The 16,780-nt window shown below is 30.9% G+C and overlaps 2 protein-coding genes across 2 annotated transcripts; one reads left to right on the forward strand and one right to left on the reverse strand.

Annotated features, from left to right (window-relative positions):
- Positions 1-5,081: 5,081 nt before the first annotated feature.
- HELRODRAFT_186556 (hypothetical protein) lies at positions 5,082-7,682 on the forward strand (the record flags this gene model as incomplete). The annotated part of the gene is made up of 7 exons (XM_009029414.1): positions 5,082-5,199; positions 5,301-5,465; positions 5,623-5,769; positions 5,948-6,087; positions 6,348-6,532; positions 7,081-7,261; positions 7,581-7,682. 7 exons carry the CDS (start codon positions 5,082-5,084, stop codon positions 7,680-7,682), a joined length of 1,038 nt encoding a protein of 345 aa, XP_009027662.1.
- A 5,333-nt stretch (positions 7,683-13,015) lies between these two features.
- On the reverse strand, positions 13,016-14,571 carry HELRODRAFT_164483 (hypothetical protein; the record flags this gene model as incomplete). The annotated part of the gene is made up of 2 exons (XM_009029415.1): positions 13,016-13,056; positions 13,905-14,571. 2 exons carry the CDS (start codon positions 14,569-14,571, stop codon positions 13,016-13,018), a joined length of 708 nt encoding a protein of 235 aa, XP_009027663.1.
- Positions 14,572-16,780: the final 2,209 nt, after the last annotated feature.

Consider the following 16,780-nt stretch of genomic DNA (forward strand, 5'->3'; position numbering starts at 1 on the left):
GATAGCAATGAATTTAAGGTGAAGAAAGGATAATGACTAAGATGATTATGAAAACTGCCAACTCTCTTGAAAGAGCATATGTAATAATAATAATAATAATAATAATAACAATAATAATAACAATAATAATGAAAATGGTGATGATGATACAGATGATAATGATGATGACGATGATGATTATGGTTAAAATGTTGATTAAGATGATGACATCATCATCTGTACTTAGACATCTGCTTCGAGATGTTCATCTCATTATCATTTACTAACATCATCTGATACGAAAAAAATTTCTATTTCATCATCATCATTATCATTATTAATATTATTATTATCATTATCCAATTTTATTGATTAGTATAATTTTTTATGGTTATAGTTTTTAGAGTGTCTATTGATTGGATGTTATCATTCAGTACAACATACACAATGGTTGTTACGCAAATGTGTGCGTGTGTGTTGTGTTGTGTGTGTTGTGCGTGTGTGTGAGTAACAACGTAGAAATGGAAATAGATCATTCGTTTAATTTGTGTAAATATATCTTGAATAATAAATTTATAGTAGCCAAATTATATCAGATTATTTATAGCCAATCGTTATCTTGAGAAGAGTATGTTTGACGATATAGTTGAAACTGATTCGTTTTTGTCAAGTTGTTGTTAATATTTGATTCAGCTACCTTTTTAAATATTTTCCTTGTTATTATTACCATGACCATCATCATTTTTAAAACCGGTATTATCATCAATATTATCTTCATCAAATCACATCAGCGTTATCATTGTCATCGGCAATAATAATTTTTAACGTGGAAAGGCTTATTTTCATTTTTTTAGAATTCATTTCTGCAGATCAGATGCATCTAAACTAGTTTTTATGTTTTTTCATAATATTATTTGGCTGACTGGTTTACTAAATTTATTTTATATTAACTTATATGCGTTGAAATCAGAATTCAGAAGGCATTCCTATATGTTTAATAAGTTTGAAAAGCATGTTCCAACGAAACATTACTTGATTCTCTGACTTTTCTAACATGGTTCGTTCCACCAGTCAACTTCAAATCATTCGAGAGTTGAGAGCTCCATTTAAGTTGTTGATGAATAAATTTATTTACTGTTTTTATGTAAACGTTTTTAGCTTTTAAAATTTCATCGGATTACAAAACGATAAACAGCATATTGAGTTTCATTTTAAAACGTTCTAGTTCTACCAACAGCAACCTCTTTTGAATTTTAAAGTGAGATCATATCTTTCTGGATTTGAATGTGTTTATTGTTTAAACAAATCTTTTCTAACAAGCAGTGGATCTGTAGACTTATTAGCATGTCTAGAAATCTCTCCTACAAACACAATAACATCATTAACATAAGCATAAACACCAATACTAACTTACGTGCATCACAAAGAAACCTACGACGCACTTGCTTTTATTCGTTCATTCGTTCATGCACATGTTTGCAACTTCATCAACATACAAATACAAATAATCACACACACACACACATACACACTAATTCACACGCACATACCTGCAATTTTAAGCGTATTCGCACACATGACATAAACATTAAAATACCACAGAAGACAAACGTGTGTTTCAAATATACATACACATTCATTTACATATGATACGATCGGACGTACGTGATATATTCATTCATATACAACTATATACATAAACAAACGCTCACTCGTATTGTGAACTGACACACGTATAATTATATACAACATTTGTATAAATAAAAATATATACATATTTGTATTAATTGACTGCAAAATCACACACACACACAGCACATGCGCACACACAGACACAAACACACACATAAACACACACAGACACAAACAATAACATAAACACACACACAATAGCTCCACATGCACACATGTTTGCATAATTCTAAACCTGTACTCACATACAAAACGTGCCAGCAAACACATAGCGCCTTATCCATTATTTTAAAATCAACCTTCAATCCGTCATCTATCATTCTGTCATTTTTCGCTCATCTGTCCATCAACTCATTCATTTGTGAATATTCGAACATGGCGTTCACCATGCAAACATGGCGTTCACAAAGCAGACATGTCGTTCATCAGGCAAGCATTCAATTAAACAAACAAAGTCCACGTTATCGAAATCGCCGTAGGAAATTATTTCGTCACCATCGTCGTCATCATCATCATCATCTCTGTAGTCTGATCATCATGTTATCATCATTATTACTATTCACAATGAAACTTTTTTCATTGTCATCATCGATGTGCACCACGTCGCCAACATCTCTTCCTTAATTGTCTTAACTTCATCATGCTAATGATATAAATGTTAATTAGTTATGTTAATTATATCAATTATCATATTGTGATAATCATCAAATCGTGGCGTTAATAATAATAATATTTATTATTATCTATAGCTATAATAAAATTAACAAATGTATATACTTTTAAAATTTTAATAATAATTTTCATGATCATCATGTAATTATTTAAATATAGATTTTTATTTATGTCAAATATTAGCAACCTTACCAGTACTAATGACCACAATCACTCTGACATTTTTGTGACATTGTAATACGCTTAGTATTACGATTTCGAAAAAAATACCGATACGATTTTTAGGTAGTCTCATTCACATTACGGAATCTTCATCACCTCATCATTGCAACACATCCTTGATATGTCCATTACGATACAATATAACGAGACCAACAGAGGTCTCGTTATATTGTTGTCTCGTTATATTGTATGCTATATATATATTTGTTGGTCTCGTTATATTGTATGCTATATATATATTTGTATATTATAACTATATATATATATATATATATATATATATATATTATATGTTTATTACGGTACAATATAACGAGACCTGCAAAGGTATTTCTTTTCATGTTACGATATAATGATAATAATGATGATGATAATAATAATAATAATAATGATAATAATAATGAAAACATCCTTTTATATCCATCCTAACTCCAAATACCAAATATCAATAATGAAATAATTATAAAATCCTATTTAATCTAGAATGCTCGTCACTGGTTTAAATTGTTCAATTGGGGTTCAATCATTCTTATTATTTTGACGTTATCAATCAAATTTTAAATAATAATAATAATAATAACAACAACAACAACACAATAACAATCGTAATAATAATGATATTTTATTTTTATACCTCTAATTAATTATTTCAATAACACATTGTAAAAACATTATCTCTATATACACTCATTCTTATTGCGACATCTAGGTATTTTCATTCTTATTAGGGTATCATCGTACATCGTAATAACACAAAATTTTGAATTCTCATACTTACTACAATATCATCATCATGTATTAATTATAATTTTGTTTGTTTGTTACTCTAATCTGCGTGTCTTAACATCATCACGTGTCTCGTACTTACGTCTGTCTTACTGCGACAATACCGGATTTTGAAAGCCTAAGTTATTTAATGTTTTTTTTTTCTTTTTTTTTTCTGGAAAGCTTTATTTATAGACGGTGCACTTGCACAAGGTAAGAAAATGTATAAGGTAAAAAAAATATTTCAATCTGAAATGTCAAATCTAAAAGAACTAAGCATATAATTTTAGTTTGGCTTAAATTTTAAGATGTTGAAAATATTTTAAAGATAATTTGATACATGCACACGCATACACTCACAAACACTCACAAACACACACACATAAATAAATATATATATATATGTGTATATATAATAATAATAAATAAAAATAATAAATAATAAAATAATAATATATTATATTGTATAGTGTACATATAAATTTACATGACATACGTACATACTTGTATTAGCAGCACACACAAAAACATACAAACATATAACATACACACGTACAACATACACATTCTCACACAAACACACAACTCGCACATATATATATATATATATATATATATATATATATATATATACAAACAGTACTTGAGTACATGTATAAAAACAGAAAGCACTCTTCGCACATTATGTTTGTTTTGGTGGAACTCGTTTGACGGATCGATTCTTGTTAGTTCATCTTTTAATCGAGTCATCGTCATTATTATTGTCAATAAAACTCTTTGATATTTGTTTTCAATGTTTTTAAATTATTTTGTAAATTTTTTATTAAACAGCATTGTAGATGGTAAAACTACAGACATATGAAACTCCAATGAGTCGAGACACCAGCTCTTAATTGCTGTTCTATTTTATAATTATTTCTGAGGGTCTCTAGTCGTAGGGACTTCACAATTATTTACGATATTGTAGCGGGTTTTTAGTCATCACAACAACTAACCACAACCAACAGTTGTTACCAACAACGACTAATACCAACAACAACAACAAAACCATGGCTTCCACGTCAGTCAGAACACAACTAACGAAGATGTTGTTGGCCAGATATTCAACCACAATCGTGCAGCAGTCTTCAAAACTGAGTTCAGTTAGTAACAACATCGCGACGAACGAACTAACTGGCTTGAATGACATTAAAAAGTTGGTTGTTTACAAAATGATGCATGAATTATTGAATAAATTTTCTACGCTTAAATTTAAAATATCGTTTGATTTATCTTGAGTAACGAATGAAATCTCCAATATTTTTTTGATTTTTTGATTGTTGTCAGTTGTTTTGGCTAAAAAACTTGCAATAATAACGTCTTAAATTATTTTTCCTATCTAAAATGGATTAATTGACAATTTAATTTGAATAAAAAAAGGAGCCAAATTGTTCTACCGTTGAATATACGTTAATGTTAGACGTTAGTTAATAAGCTGAGATTTAAATTATGCAAATGAGATAGGGAAAGATTAGCTACAAAATTAATTCAGCGTCTAATTTTCTAAAATCTTCGAAATTTGACTTTAATGACATTGAAATAATGGTCTTAATTTGATTTAATTTTTCAGCGTGGCATTTCAATCCAAAAGACGACTACTGACGTCTGTCAACAAAATATGCAACAAAAATGTTTCCAACAAAGTGCAAAGTTGTGCCACCAATTTGACACAGAAACGTACCTTCCTCGATAAACGAATCACCCAACACTACATGTCACTTCCACAACCGGAGAACGCGGTCCAGGTCACGTACGTGTGGATAGATGGCACGGGAGAACAAATGCGTGCTAAGGACAGAACATTGAACTTTGAACCTAAAAATGCACAAGGTTAAGTCAAACTTTTGACATTATACTTTTTTAAGGATAATGTTTTTAAGTTTTCGAATTTTATCAATGTGCATTATTATTTTAAAAATTGCTGTACACAGATTGTCCCATTTGGAACTTTGATGGATCGAGCACGGGTCAGGCAGAAGGAACGACTAACTCGGACATGTACCTCATCCCTGCTGCCCTCTACAAGGACCCCTTCAGACTGGGTTCCAACAAGCTGCTGCTCTGTGAAGTTGTCGACAGCAAGAAGAAGCCCATAGGTTGATGCTAATTGTTGTTTTTACAAAAATGTTAGCTTAACTGGGAATTCTGTGTACATTTTAAAGTTTAATAAATTTCATGTTTAAGTTTTATGTTTAAATTTAAAGTTTCAATTTGATAAATATATTTATTAAAAAAATTGTTCATGTTTACCAGCAAGCAACGCCAGAGCATCTTGTGTCGAAGTAATGAAGAAAGTTCAGGAGCACGAGCCCTGGTTTGGAATGGAGCAAGAGTACACGTTGTTTGGACAGGACAGGAGACCACTGGGCTGGCCCACCATCGGTGTTCTGCCTCCTCAAGGTGTGTTTCACATTTGTTAACATTTAATTCAGTTTTCGCTTTTATTGTTTTTAATACTAGTTAAAAATTTTATTAAAAAAACTTATTAAAATGGCTCAGTTTTTCTTTTACAATGGTTTAAAAAGAAAAAGTAAAATTCACAACTGAAATAATAAAAATGTAAAATAATTTTTTCCAGGACCATACTACTGCGGAGTGGGACCGAACAAAGTGTTCGGACGTGACATCCTGGAATCGCACTACAGAGCCTGCCTGTACGCAGGGCTGAAGATTGGCGGCACGAACATTGAAGTCATGCCTTCCCAGTTTGAGTTCCAGGTAGGTTTACGATTTACGATTTTTACGAGATATTTTGGCAAAACCCGTTAAGTTTTAAAATTTTTCAAACACAGACCTTGCTGAATAAAATATTAAAAATTATAAACTATAACATAAATTGAAGATTCAACAAACGATGCTAGATCTAAATTCTCTTCTAGATAAAAAAATTAGCATAAAAATACTTAGTTACGAAATGTTCGTTTTTGCTTATTTTAACGTGCATAACAAATGTAACAAAATCTGAAACTGCTGGACAGATCGGTCCGTGTGTCGGAATCGAAGCAGCTGACGAGTTGTGGATAGCGAGGTTCATGCTGTACAGGATCGCTGAAGAGTACGGAGTTGACGTCTCCTTCGATCCTAAGCCACTTCCAGACTGGAACGGAGCTGGTGGTCACTGTAACTTCAGCACGAAGGAGATGAGGGAGGAGGGTGGAATCACGTTAGTTACTGTAGATCATTATGATGATTTCATGATTTGTGATACTTTGATGTCATTATGATTATATAATTTGTAGCTAATGTGAACAACACTTTCTTGTTAAATGTTTGTGTTTATATTTACTTCTAACTTAAAGACAATGTTGAGTTTTATTTTTTAGTTGATTTGTCAAAAAATTCTTTTTTTTAACGCATTTTGATGAGATAATGATATAATTAGATAAAGATTCAAAAACTCTGCTACAATGTAATGAATTGAATAATTTCCTTGCTTACGCGGTTGAATAAACAAAGTAGGGTTACAATTTATTAAAATATGCCTAGTCGAAGTTGATGTTTTTAAAATTGATTCGATAGAATGTTTTTTTTGGTAATTGGAGAGAAGAAGAAATCCCCAAATAATTTCATATAAACCAATTAGAGAACCAAACTAAGCAATTTAACAAAGCTAAATAATATACAGTATATTTTTTAAAATTTGTATACTAAAATAATAAAAATGTAACAAAAGTTAGAATAATAAATTAATTTTCTGTCTCCCGTTTGCAGACACATCATGAACGCCATTGAGAAGCTGAAGATGAACCATCTAGAGCACGTGAAGTGGTACGACCCTAAAGGAGGGGAAGACAACAAGAGGAGGCTGACTGGCCACCACGAAACCAGCTCCATCTTCAGCTTCTCATCGGGTGTGGCAGACAGGGGAGCCAGTGTCAGGATCAGCAGACAAGTATGGGAAGGGTTTCTTCACTTATAACTTCACGTTCACTTGCGATGATTCAAATCATTGGAAAATATTTAATCTAGGAGGGGTGTAACACGTAGCAGCAATATTTGTAATGAATTTAATGAAAAATTTTCAATCATTTACAGAAAAATTAACACACAAAATGTACAACTGGAACAACTTTAATTATTTTTAATAAAAATAATTAAAAAATTGATAGACGAACAAGCGAAAAAGTAAAAAAAAGACAAATTAATAAAATAAAAAATTGTAAAAAGTTTGAATTGAATTAAAATTTATATTTAAATTTTCAAAAAATAAGGTGCACGATGACAGGAAAGGATTTTTTGAGGACAGAAGACCAGCCGCCAACGCCGACCCCTACAAAGTCACTGAGATCCTCTGCAGGACGGTCTTGCTCTAAGAGGAAAAAACATATTCTAATACAAATCCATTAAAAATGTGATTATTATCAAATATCTTTTATTATTGGTTCTATTATTTCTATTTTATCGATTTGCATTCTTTTTACTTGAGTGATGCACGTTTTAATGGTAATATTTTTGAAATGTATTAAACGTTTATCATTATCATTGTTCGTAGTTTGCCATGTAATTGAATATTAATTTATTGAGTATATCTATGTTAAAATTTGTGATTGTGTGTGTGTGTGTGTGTGTGTGTGTGTGGTGTGGTGTGTTATCTTCATTTATGTGGAAACGTATGAATGTATCTTATTATAAGTATATGATTTTAGAGTGCTATAGCTATAGGCATGTATTTTGAAGTAAAACGCTCCTAGATTATTTTGGGAAAATTTTCAACTTGAAAAACATTGATTTACTATTTAAATTTTTATATTTTTAATGTGTTCAATTTCTAAATGTCAACCTCTACACATACAGCTAACAAGTCAACTATAATTACATGTGGATGTAATTATTTAAAGAAGTTAGACAATAATTGTGAAAATGTATATATAATTTCATAATATGATATATGAGAAATATTACAAAGAATTATCGTTTTAGGTTTTGAAAAACTGATTTATTTAAAATTTTATAGCACTTCAAATAACCGCAGTGTACTAACGATATTTTAGAGCTAGCGTTTTTCATATCCATCCAATAACTGATATGACATTTATATTTATATAGATATATCAATATTATTTAACTTATTATAATTTATTAACCTAGGTGCTACGCTAAAGATTCTATCCTCAGTAGATTATTTCAAAAATTTTTGAATTTGAATTTTAAATGAACTTTTTTGTGATAATTCGGTATCAGTGTAATCCTTGCTTTTTACTCTATATTCACAATAACCTGACAAGCAATAAAATATATAAAATTTATGTCATCAATTTGTAAATTAGAATATTTTTTGCAGATATTTTTAACCCTATGTTGTTTGATTTCTTATAACATTGGACATTCTAATAAGACAGAAACATGAATTAGGGTAGTGTTGCTCATTGTAGATTTGTAACAAGTTGCTAAATAAGAACTTTTGTGGAATACACTGTAATGTTTTATTTTGCCATTAGCTTTAAATATAGCGTCTTCCTTCAGCTATGTTCAGTGCTCAGACTAATTATTATTTTCATGCCAAGTCATTATAATATTATTTTGAAATTAGGTAAATTTATGATACTATGTCTAATAGTAAAACTTAATAATAACTTGAAAAGATGTTGTGAGAGTTAATTACTGGTAAATGCATTTAAATTATTTTAAATAACAAAAATTTCAAACCCGTACACTTTCTCACTTTCAAATAAGTAGCCTCTCTTCTACTACCTGACAACATTTACAATATCATAATTAATTTCCTATCTAATAGGAGTCATTCTACTCTTTTTAGCTCTACTCTTTCATCTACTCTACCTAATAACTCTAGCGTAGTTCAAGGTTCTGTCCTTGGTCTATCTACCTTTATCATCAACGCTTCTACTCTCAAAACTTTTCATAGCTCTAATCAAATCATCAAATACGCTGACTACACCTACCTTATCATTCCATCATCTAACTCAAACACCATCCAATCAGAACTCGACTCATTAACCACATAGTCAAAACGATGCAACCTTTCACTTAATCTCAATAAATCATTCGAACTCATCATTTACAATAACCGTAAAAAATAACATTACCTCCTGAACACCCATCAATCACTCGCACAAATTATCTAAAAATATTAGGCATTACATTCACCTCCACACTCAATATAGCACCTCATATCAATTACATCATCACAAAAGGCTTTCAAACATTTCACGCACTCAAACACTCCGTTCACATGGTCTCAGAGGCATCATATTATTCGACATCACCGAATCACTCATCATCTCACGCATCAAATATGCAGCTCCCTCCTGGTCTGGTTTTGCCACGCAACAACAACCTCAGCAGCTACAATCTCTCATCAAAAATCATCAATCTCTTCAACTTCCTACCTGCATTATATCCTACCGTCACCCAGATATTCAACACACTTGATTCAAGGCTGTTCAATAAAATAGAAAATAACAACAACCACGTCATCCATCCTCTACTACCACCAACCAAAACTACAACACACAACCTTCGTCAGCGCAAACATACATATCAAGTCATCGCCCAATCTACATACCAGGAAAAGACCTTCATCACAAGACACCACAAACATATTAGCACTTAAGAAAACTTCATCATTACTGAACTAGCTTTTACTTATTGATCACCTCACTTTCATCGATCACTTCACTAACTCACTAAGTCATCATTTAGTCTATTAATAAGTTATCAAATATATTAATACTCATTAAACTTTTTCACACACTGGCCTAGCCTTTATTTATCGATCACCTCACTAAGTCATCATCTAGTCTATCAATTTGCCGTTACTTCATTTTATATTCCATCGTCAATTACTTTTCTTTTATTTCTTTTATTCTAACATATTTTATTTTTCATGTTTTATCATTTCTCTTCCTCACTTTTTGTATTTATTTTCTCACTTATTTGCTTAATTTTGTTTTACTGCCTTGCATGCTGTTACAGCTTCTGCGTCTGTCAGATCCTGATTTTTAAAGAATTAAAAAAAAATTTCGTTATTGCTGCAACTTTTCATCCATAGAAATGAATTAAATAACATGATCGAGATTGAATAGAGAATACGAAGGAAGAAAAAATAACCAAAAAATGCTCCATCCATCGTTTATGGTTGTAGAACAGCATATGCATGTATGTAGATTGCTTTGACAGCCACCATACCTATGTTACTTGCAAATCAAAGATAGTTTTCCAATCTCTGGTCCTTATGCAGTTTTCCTAATTAGGAATATATGTTGCCAACATTTGCCTGATAAAATGCATTAATAAATATTATTTTTCTCTTTTACAAGACAAAATTTTAACTAGACATTTTAATTAATTACGCTAAATCATTGTCATAAACTTTTGATAGATTTGAAGTTTCACTCTGCTGTATGTCAAAGAAAATGAATATAACTGAATTGCTGAGAATTGTGCATTAATCTGGTGAAACAAACAAACACAGACAAAAACAAACACACACATACACGCATAGACACCGAAACACAAATGTTTAATGTTCAAATATTCTCTCTAAATCCGGCAAAAACAATTAATTAGATTCGGCGTTCGTCGAGTGTTACGAGATGAGAACGTTTTAACACGAGTATTTGCACAACTTACAATAGCAAGAAACGTTACATGCTTCTCCATCCAGCAATACATACAAAAACTCACATTTCTACAACAACCGGACGTGTCTAATGAGCGTGCGAGTGTGAAATTATCATATATTATCATATATTTATACTATTTCAGTATCCAGAACATTAAGAAATAAGATTGTTAAATAAAACTTTGTCACATTAAATGTATTACATTTATTCAATTTTGGATTTAGTTAATTTTTGTCGTGACGTCAATTATATGACAAAATCTTATTTGATGAATTTCACAGGTTTATCTGTCTACTTCTGTTGGAAAACAATCGCTGAAATTTAAAGTTCATAAAGAAAAAAGTTGAACTCGGATGAAACATACATTTTGTTTATGTAAAAAATGAACAACAATATAACAACATTAACACAACGACACTAATAACACCAGTAACAATCTTAACAGCAACATTTATGACAATGACAACATTGACAGTTAGTTTACAACTGTTTGCACAATCTCGCTCACTAGAGAGATTAGTTTGTTTGACGTTAATAACATTTGTGTTTTTCATTTTTTATCAGAAACAAATATTAAAAAAATGTAAAAAAGCAAAATATTTGATTTCAGGGAATTCTCTGTTTCTTTTTATAACAATAGGATTTATAAGAACTCAAAGATTGATCATCTGTTTAGATCCACTTCACGTTTGACCAGTCTGCTTTTAAAAACATTCGTATATTCTGCAGACGCGATATTTAAACTCTCACAAATAGTTTACCACTATGTTGCTAAAGAGTAACTGCTTCATTGGTCTTGTTCCTTACTTGATTAGCTTTAGTCTAGGCTCTATGGTAGAATTTATTATTTAATTTGAAAATTTAGTGGCTGAAAAATATTCTTCATCCGTAATGAGTTTGTAAGTTTCAATAAGGTCTCCAGGTGTATTTTTCTGCAATATTGTTAGATTACATCAGCAAGTCTTCCCTCATTATGCAGCCGCGGCAAGCTTGCAATTATTTTTGTAGCACTTTGTTGAACTTTCTAAATAATGTTTTGAAAAACGGATACAAAAACTGTGTGCTTCACAACTATCGAGATGTGGTTTTATGTAGAATTTATACAAACTTCGTAATTTTACCTTGTTCTTTCCTTAAAACTTGAATATAAGCTCGCAGTAATATAAATCCAACAACATGACGATGCAGGTTCATTAAATAATTTAATTGTTTTATAAATTAAATGTTCTTTTTCCGTATTTCGATTACAATAACAAATAAATTTGCGAACACATTCGGCCCAAAACAACAAATAAACATTTCTTTATGCTGATAGATGGTTTTTTTTCAGTACGATGCAAATAAAAGATGACGGATGTTCATAAATCAACACTGAAAAGGAAAATTGTTTTGACATTAACGTCACTTTGATATTAATTCTCGTATACCATGTTTTATCTATTCATATATCATGATCTATCTACTCATATATCTCGTTTTATCTTCTCATACGTCACTTTAATAATGACTGTTGTAACCATCGTTACATTTCTTATTTATCTGTTTATAATTAACAAACAAATTTACCAAGAGGTTAGAGTGTACTTTAGCTGAAGTTTCAGAACACTGCAATGAACGAAACGACAGCAGCTACCTTAATGATAAAACAAATTTGTTTACAAGACGGTATAATATTTCTTTCCCTTTGAAAAACTGTGAAATATCGCTTTGATTTTATCGATCGGCGGAGTGATCTTTTATTTTGGTATTTTTTGTGGAATAATTATGATAATTTTTTGGTTTAACTTTCATATTTTATATATTTCAATTCTGCTATACGGTTGTGAATCGTGGACACTGAAAAACTAAAGACTAAAGTGGACATTTTTGTTTGAAAGATCTATAGAATGATGTTTGCTCTCCAACAATCGGAGGTACACATGAAGAACAGGGTCTCTACGCGTTCACAGGGCAGCAAGAAATATCAAAGGAGATAAGGAATTGACAACACAAATTCATCAGTTACGTTCTCCAAATGCTGAAAGATGAGCCCATGCACATATATGAGCTCTACAAACCTGAAATCAAAACATCAAACCGCACAGGCAGACTGTGTTACTCTTACCTGGACCAAATTTTATATATATTATTATTATTATTACGGAAATTTATATACAGCACTTTTTTATTGTTGAATCTCAAAAGCGCTACTAAATCATAGACAAATAAGACGGACATTCATTGTGCAAATAAATAAGTTTTAAGTTGACTTCGAAATTGTAAATATGATAGGCTAGGGTCACGTAAGTATGGAGGTAAACCATTCCAAACAGTCGGGCCAAGAACCGCAAAGTTGCGGGAACCCGTCACCAACTTTGTGGTCGGGATAAAAAATCAATTGCGCTCGGTTGATCGGAAGGAATATTTTGAAAAATGAGATTTGTATGATTCCAATCTATCGATGAGGTAGGGAGGTGCTGGTTAGGGTCGGTCGGCCTCAGAAAATCTATGAACACAAAATCAGGTGGCAGAGTGAGTCTAAGTGATAAATTATCGGACGACCCATGCCAGGATTCCGTAACAACAAAAATATCAAAATTATTAGAAAATAAATCGCGAACAGTTTTGATCTTATTCATAATTGACCTAATGTTCAACAAACCTAATTGCAATTTTAGTTCTGAGTCTTTTTTGGTAACTTCACGATCATTACTACCACTTTTATCGTTACCATTACAACCATCATCGCAATCGCAAATACCACCATCATTACCACCACCGTTAACATTACCACCACAACCATCTCCACCACTGCAAATACCACAACCACATCTATCATAATCACCACAGCTGAACAAACTTTCACCACCAGCATCATCAGCAATACCTTCACCAGAAATCACTTCACCGGATGCTCTCTGAGTTTGACGATCCGCCACCTTCCCACCGTTCCCCTCACCTTGAATAAAAAACCCGGGCACGAGATTTTTCTTGATTTGGCTTCATCAATTAGTTTTTTTAACTCGGCACGCTGATCAACTGTTAAATCATGACTGATCCATACTTTATCAAGATCTTCATGCATAGTTTTTAATTTAAAGGAATTTTTTAACACTAAATCTTTAATTGCACAACTCCTCATTTCAATCAGCACCGGTCTAATTTTAGTTTCAGCTTTTGGACCCAGTCTAACAATTCTTTTAATATCCTGATCCTTGACTTCACTGGATAACTTTTTAATAATTCCTTTGACTCTATCTTTATCATCATCAGTTTCTTGCAAATTGAACATCATTATGTTATTCTCTCTTTCTTTCATGTCATTTGCATTGGTTAAAGTTTTTTGAACACTTTTTACCTCATCATTAACTAGTTCAATATTTTTCTTCACTTCGCATCGGACAGCATCAGCAAAACTCTTGTTCAAATCGTTTTTAAGGTTAGCCAGCTCAGTACTCAAAACTGTGCCATCGAATCTTTCCGCCCCATCAACATTTCTCTGAATTAAACTTTTGATAGCTTCAAGTTTGCTCCTCAACAAATTGTTCGATTCATCAATTTTGTCAATTTTAGTGTTGAGCGCATCATTGCTATCACGCACAGCTTTATTTAATGACTTTACATCAGGAAGTAGTTTCATGCATTCATCACAATACCACTTAATATTGGACACGGAACTGTTATTATATATATATATATATATATATATATATATATATATATAGTGTTGTTAAATATTTAGACTATCTAAATACTTAAATAGTATTTAAAAGAAATTCAAATTACTTAATAAAACAGCTGTATTTAGACAGTATTTTAATACATTAGCGTGATATTTAGTATTTGAAAAATTTAATTACTTTGACATAAAAGTTGCTTTATCAATCATCTATTCTGCTCCTTTGAGTTTTCAAACATTGTTGATGAATTTCAGTATTGATGTCTTTTTTAATTCTAATGCTAACAATGAGGAAACTTACCGCAATGTAATTTGATCGCATATAAAGTAATAAAATTTAAAAATTTGGTAATTTATGATCCTTTTTTTATTTAACGTGTAAATTTTTGTATCAAATGAAAACTACATGGTATTTAAAATAATTTTTAAACATTTCTAGCCAATATTTAAAGACTTTTAGCAGTATTTGGTATTTAAATACTGTTTAAATACTAAATTTTGACTAAGTATTTGCAAAGTTTTAAAATATTAGAGAGAAAGCTCATCTTAAGGTGCAATAATTGTGATTCAGCTCTACGTTCTCAATTCATGTCTTTAAAGTGTTGTAATTTACTTTTTATCTATTTTTATTATAAATTGATTGTGGGTCACGTAGCAAGTTTTTATCATTTAATTTGGCTTTTTCTTCTAAGAAAATGAAATTATATGAATAATGAATGACAGTATTAAATTTGACACGGCAATACTTTTTTTATTTAATGTTGTTGAACTATTTTATTGTTGAACAGACAGCGACAATTTGATTCCCCCTTATTAATATAATTAATGTAATAAACTTTGAAAGATAGCACAAGTTGTTGTGTGCTAATATGTAGTTAGATAACACAGGATGATAAAATTTTATGACTACTTGATAAGTTTTTGGAACTCGTATTGCTTATTTAAATAATAATAATCATTGTCCTTTCTTAAATAAACTTGCAAGTGTTACAAATTTAGCTTTATTAATGAGATTAAATTGTGAATACTTTTGTTTAAAAGTTTTATAATTTGCGTAAAATAATTGAAGCATTTATTGAAGTTCGTTAATACGTATAAACTAACAGACATTGCGGTGTTGAATTCAATAGGCTTTTCGATAAACCGTGTTAATGGGGAAGTTCTGTATGAATTGCAAATAAAACAGAAAGTCTCAACATTTTTATGGTTTAGCAGGGTATAGAAATTATAAGTGTCGGAATTATACTCCAAACTCCAGCCAACCATTACAAAAATTTCCCCTTTAACCTGCAAACCGAATTAACATTAGAAGTGAAACCTTCCAAAGCCAATTCCATCTCAAAAAAGTTTTCCATTTCCATGAATTGGCTTTTTTTATAAGTTATTTCCATGACAGATGTTGTGAAGTTATAAAGAGATTGTATGTACTTTATATCGTGCAGTCATGTGTAATAATGTGTTGTGTATGCATGTATGTATGTGAGGATATACAAAAATATGTAATATATATATATGTTATATAATATTATATAAATAATGTATAAGTATCTCTATGTGAGCAAAAAGTTTAGCATTAAAAGAATAGAAACCTTCATGTCTTGTTTGCGTAACGTTGGAATTATTTATTAATCTATCTTTAGTCTAGTCAGACAGTCTACTAAAAATGCATTAACTTTTTGGAAAAAATTTCATACTCTACCACAGAGAGCAAAAGAGAGAGAGAGAGAAAGAGAGAGAGAGAGGGAAAGAGAGAGAGAGAGAGAGAGAGAGAGAGAGAGAGAGAGAGAGAGAGAAGGAGAGAAGAGAATGATACATACCTACAAGCAAGATTGTTTAAGAAAAATAAATGAATGATTTTTATCTAAAAAAGACAGAGATATATAGAGAGAGAGTTAGTAGTTTTTTGTCAGTTTGTAAGATACAAAGAATAGATGTCACTAATCCAGGTGTTTTTCATAATTATAATAAAAAACAAATTAAAAATTATAATAATAACAATAATAACAATAATATTAAACGCCTTCCGGAACAAAATGAAATCAAGTTATGCATGCACGCACATGCAGTGATCGTCAATCCATCTGGATGGAAGATTGCTTGAAGAGAAAGGTTGATGAACTAACCGCTACGAGTACTGTAGTCTCCGTCCTCAAATTCTTTTTACACGCAC

Source organism: Helobdella robusta, assembly GCF_000326865.2.
Source record: "Helobdella robusta unplaced genomic scaffold HELROscaffold_6, whole genome shotgun sequence".
Taxonomy (NCBI): Eukaryota; Metazoa; Annelida; class Clitellata; order Rhynchobdellida; family Glossiphoniidae; genus Helobdella; species Helobdella robusta.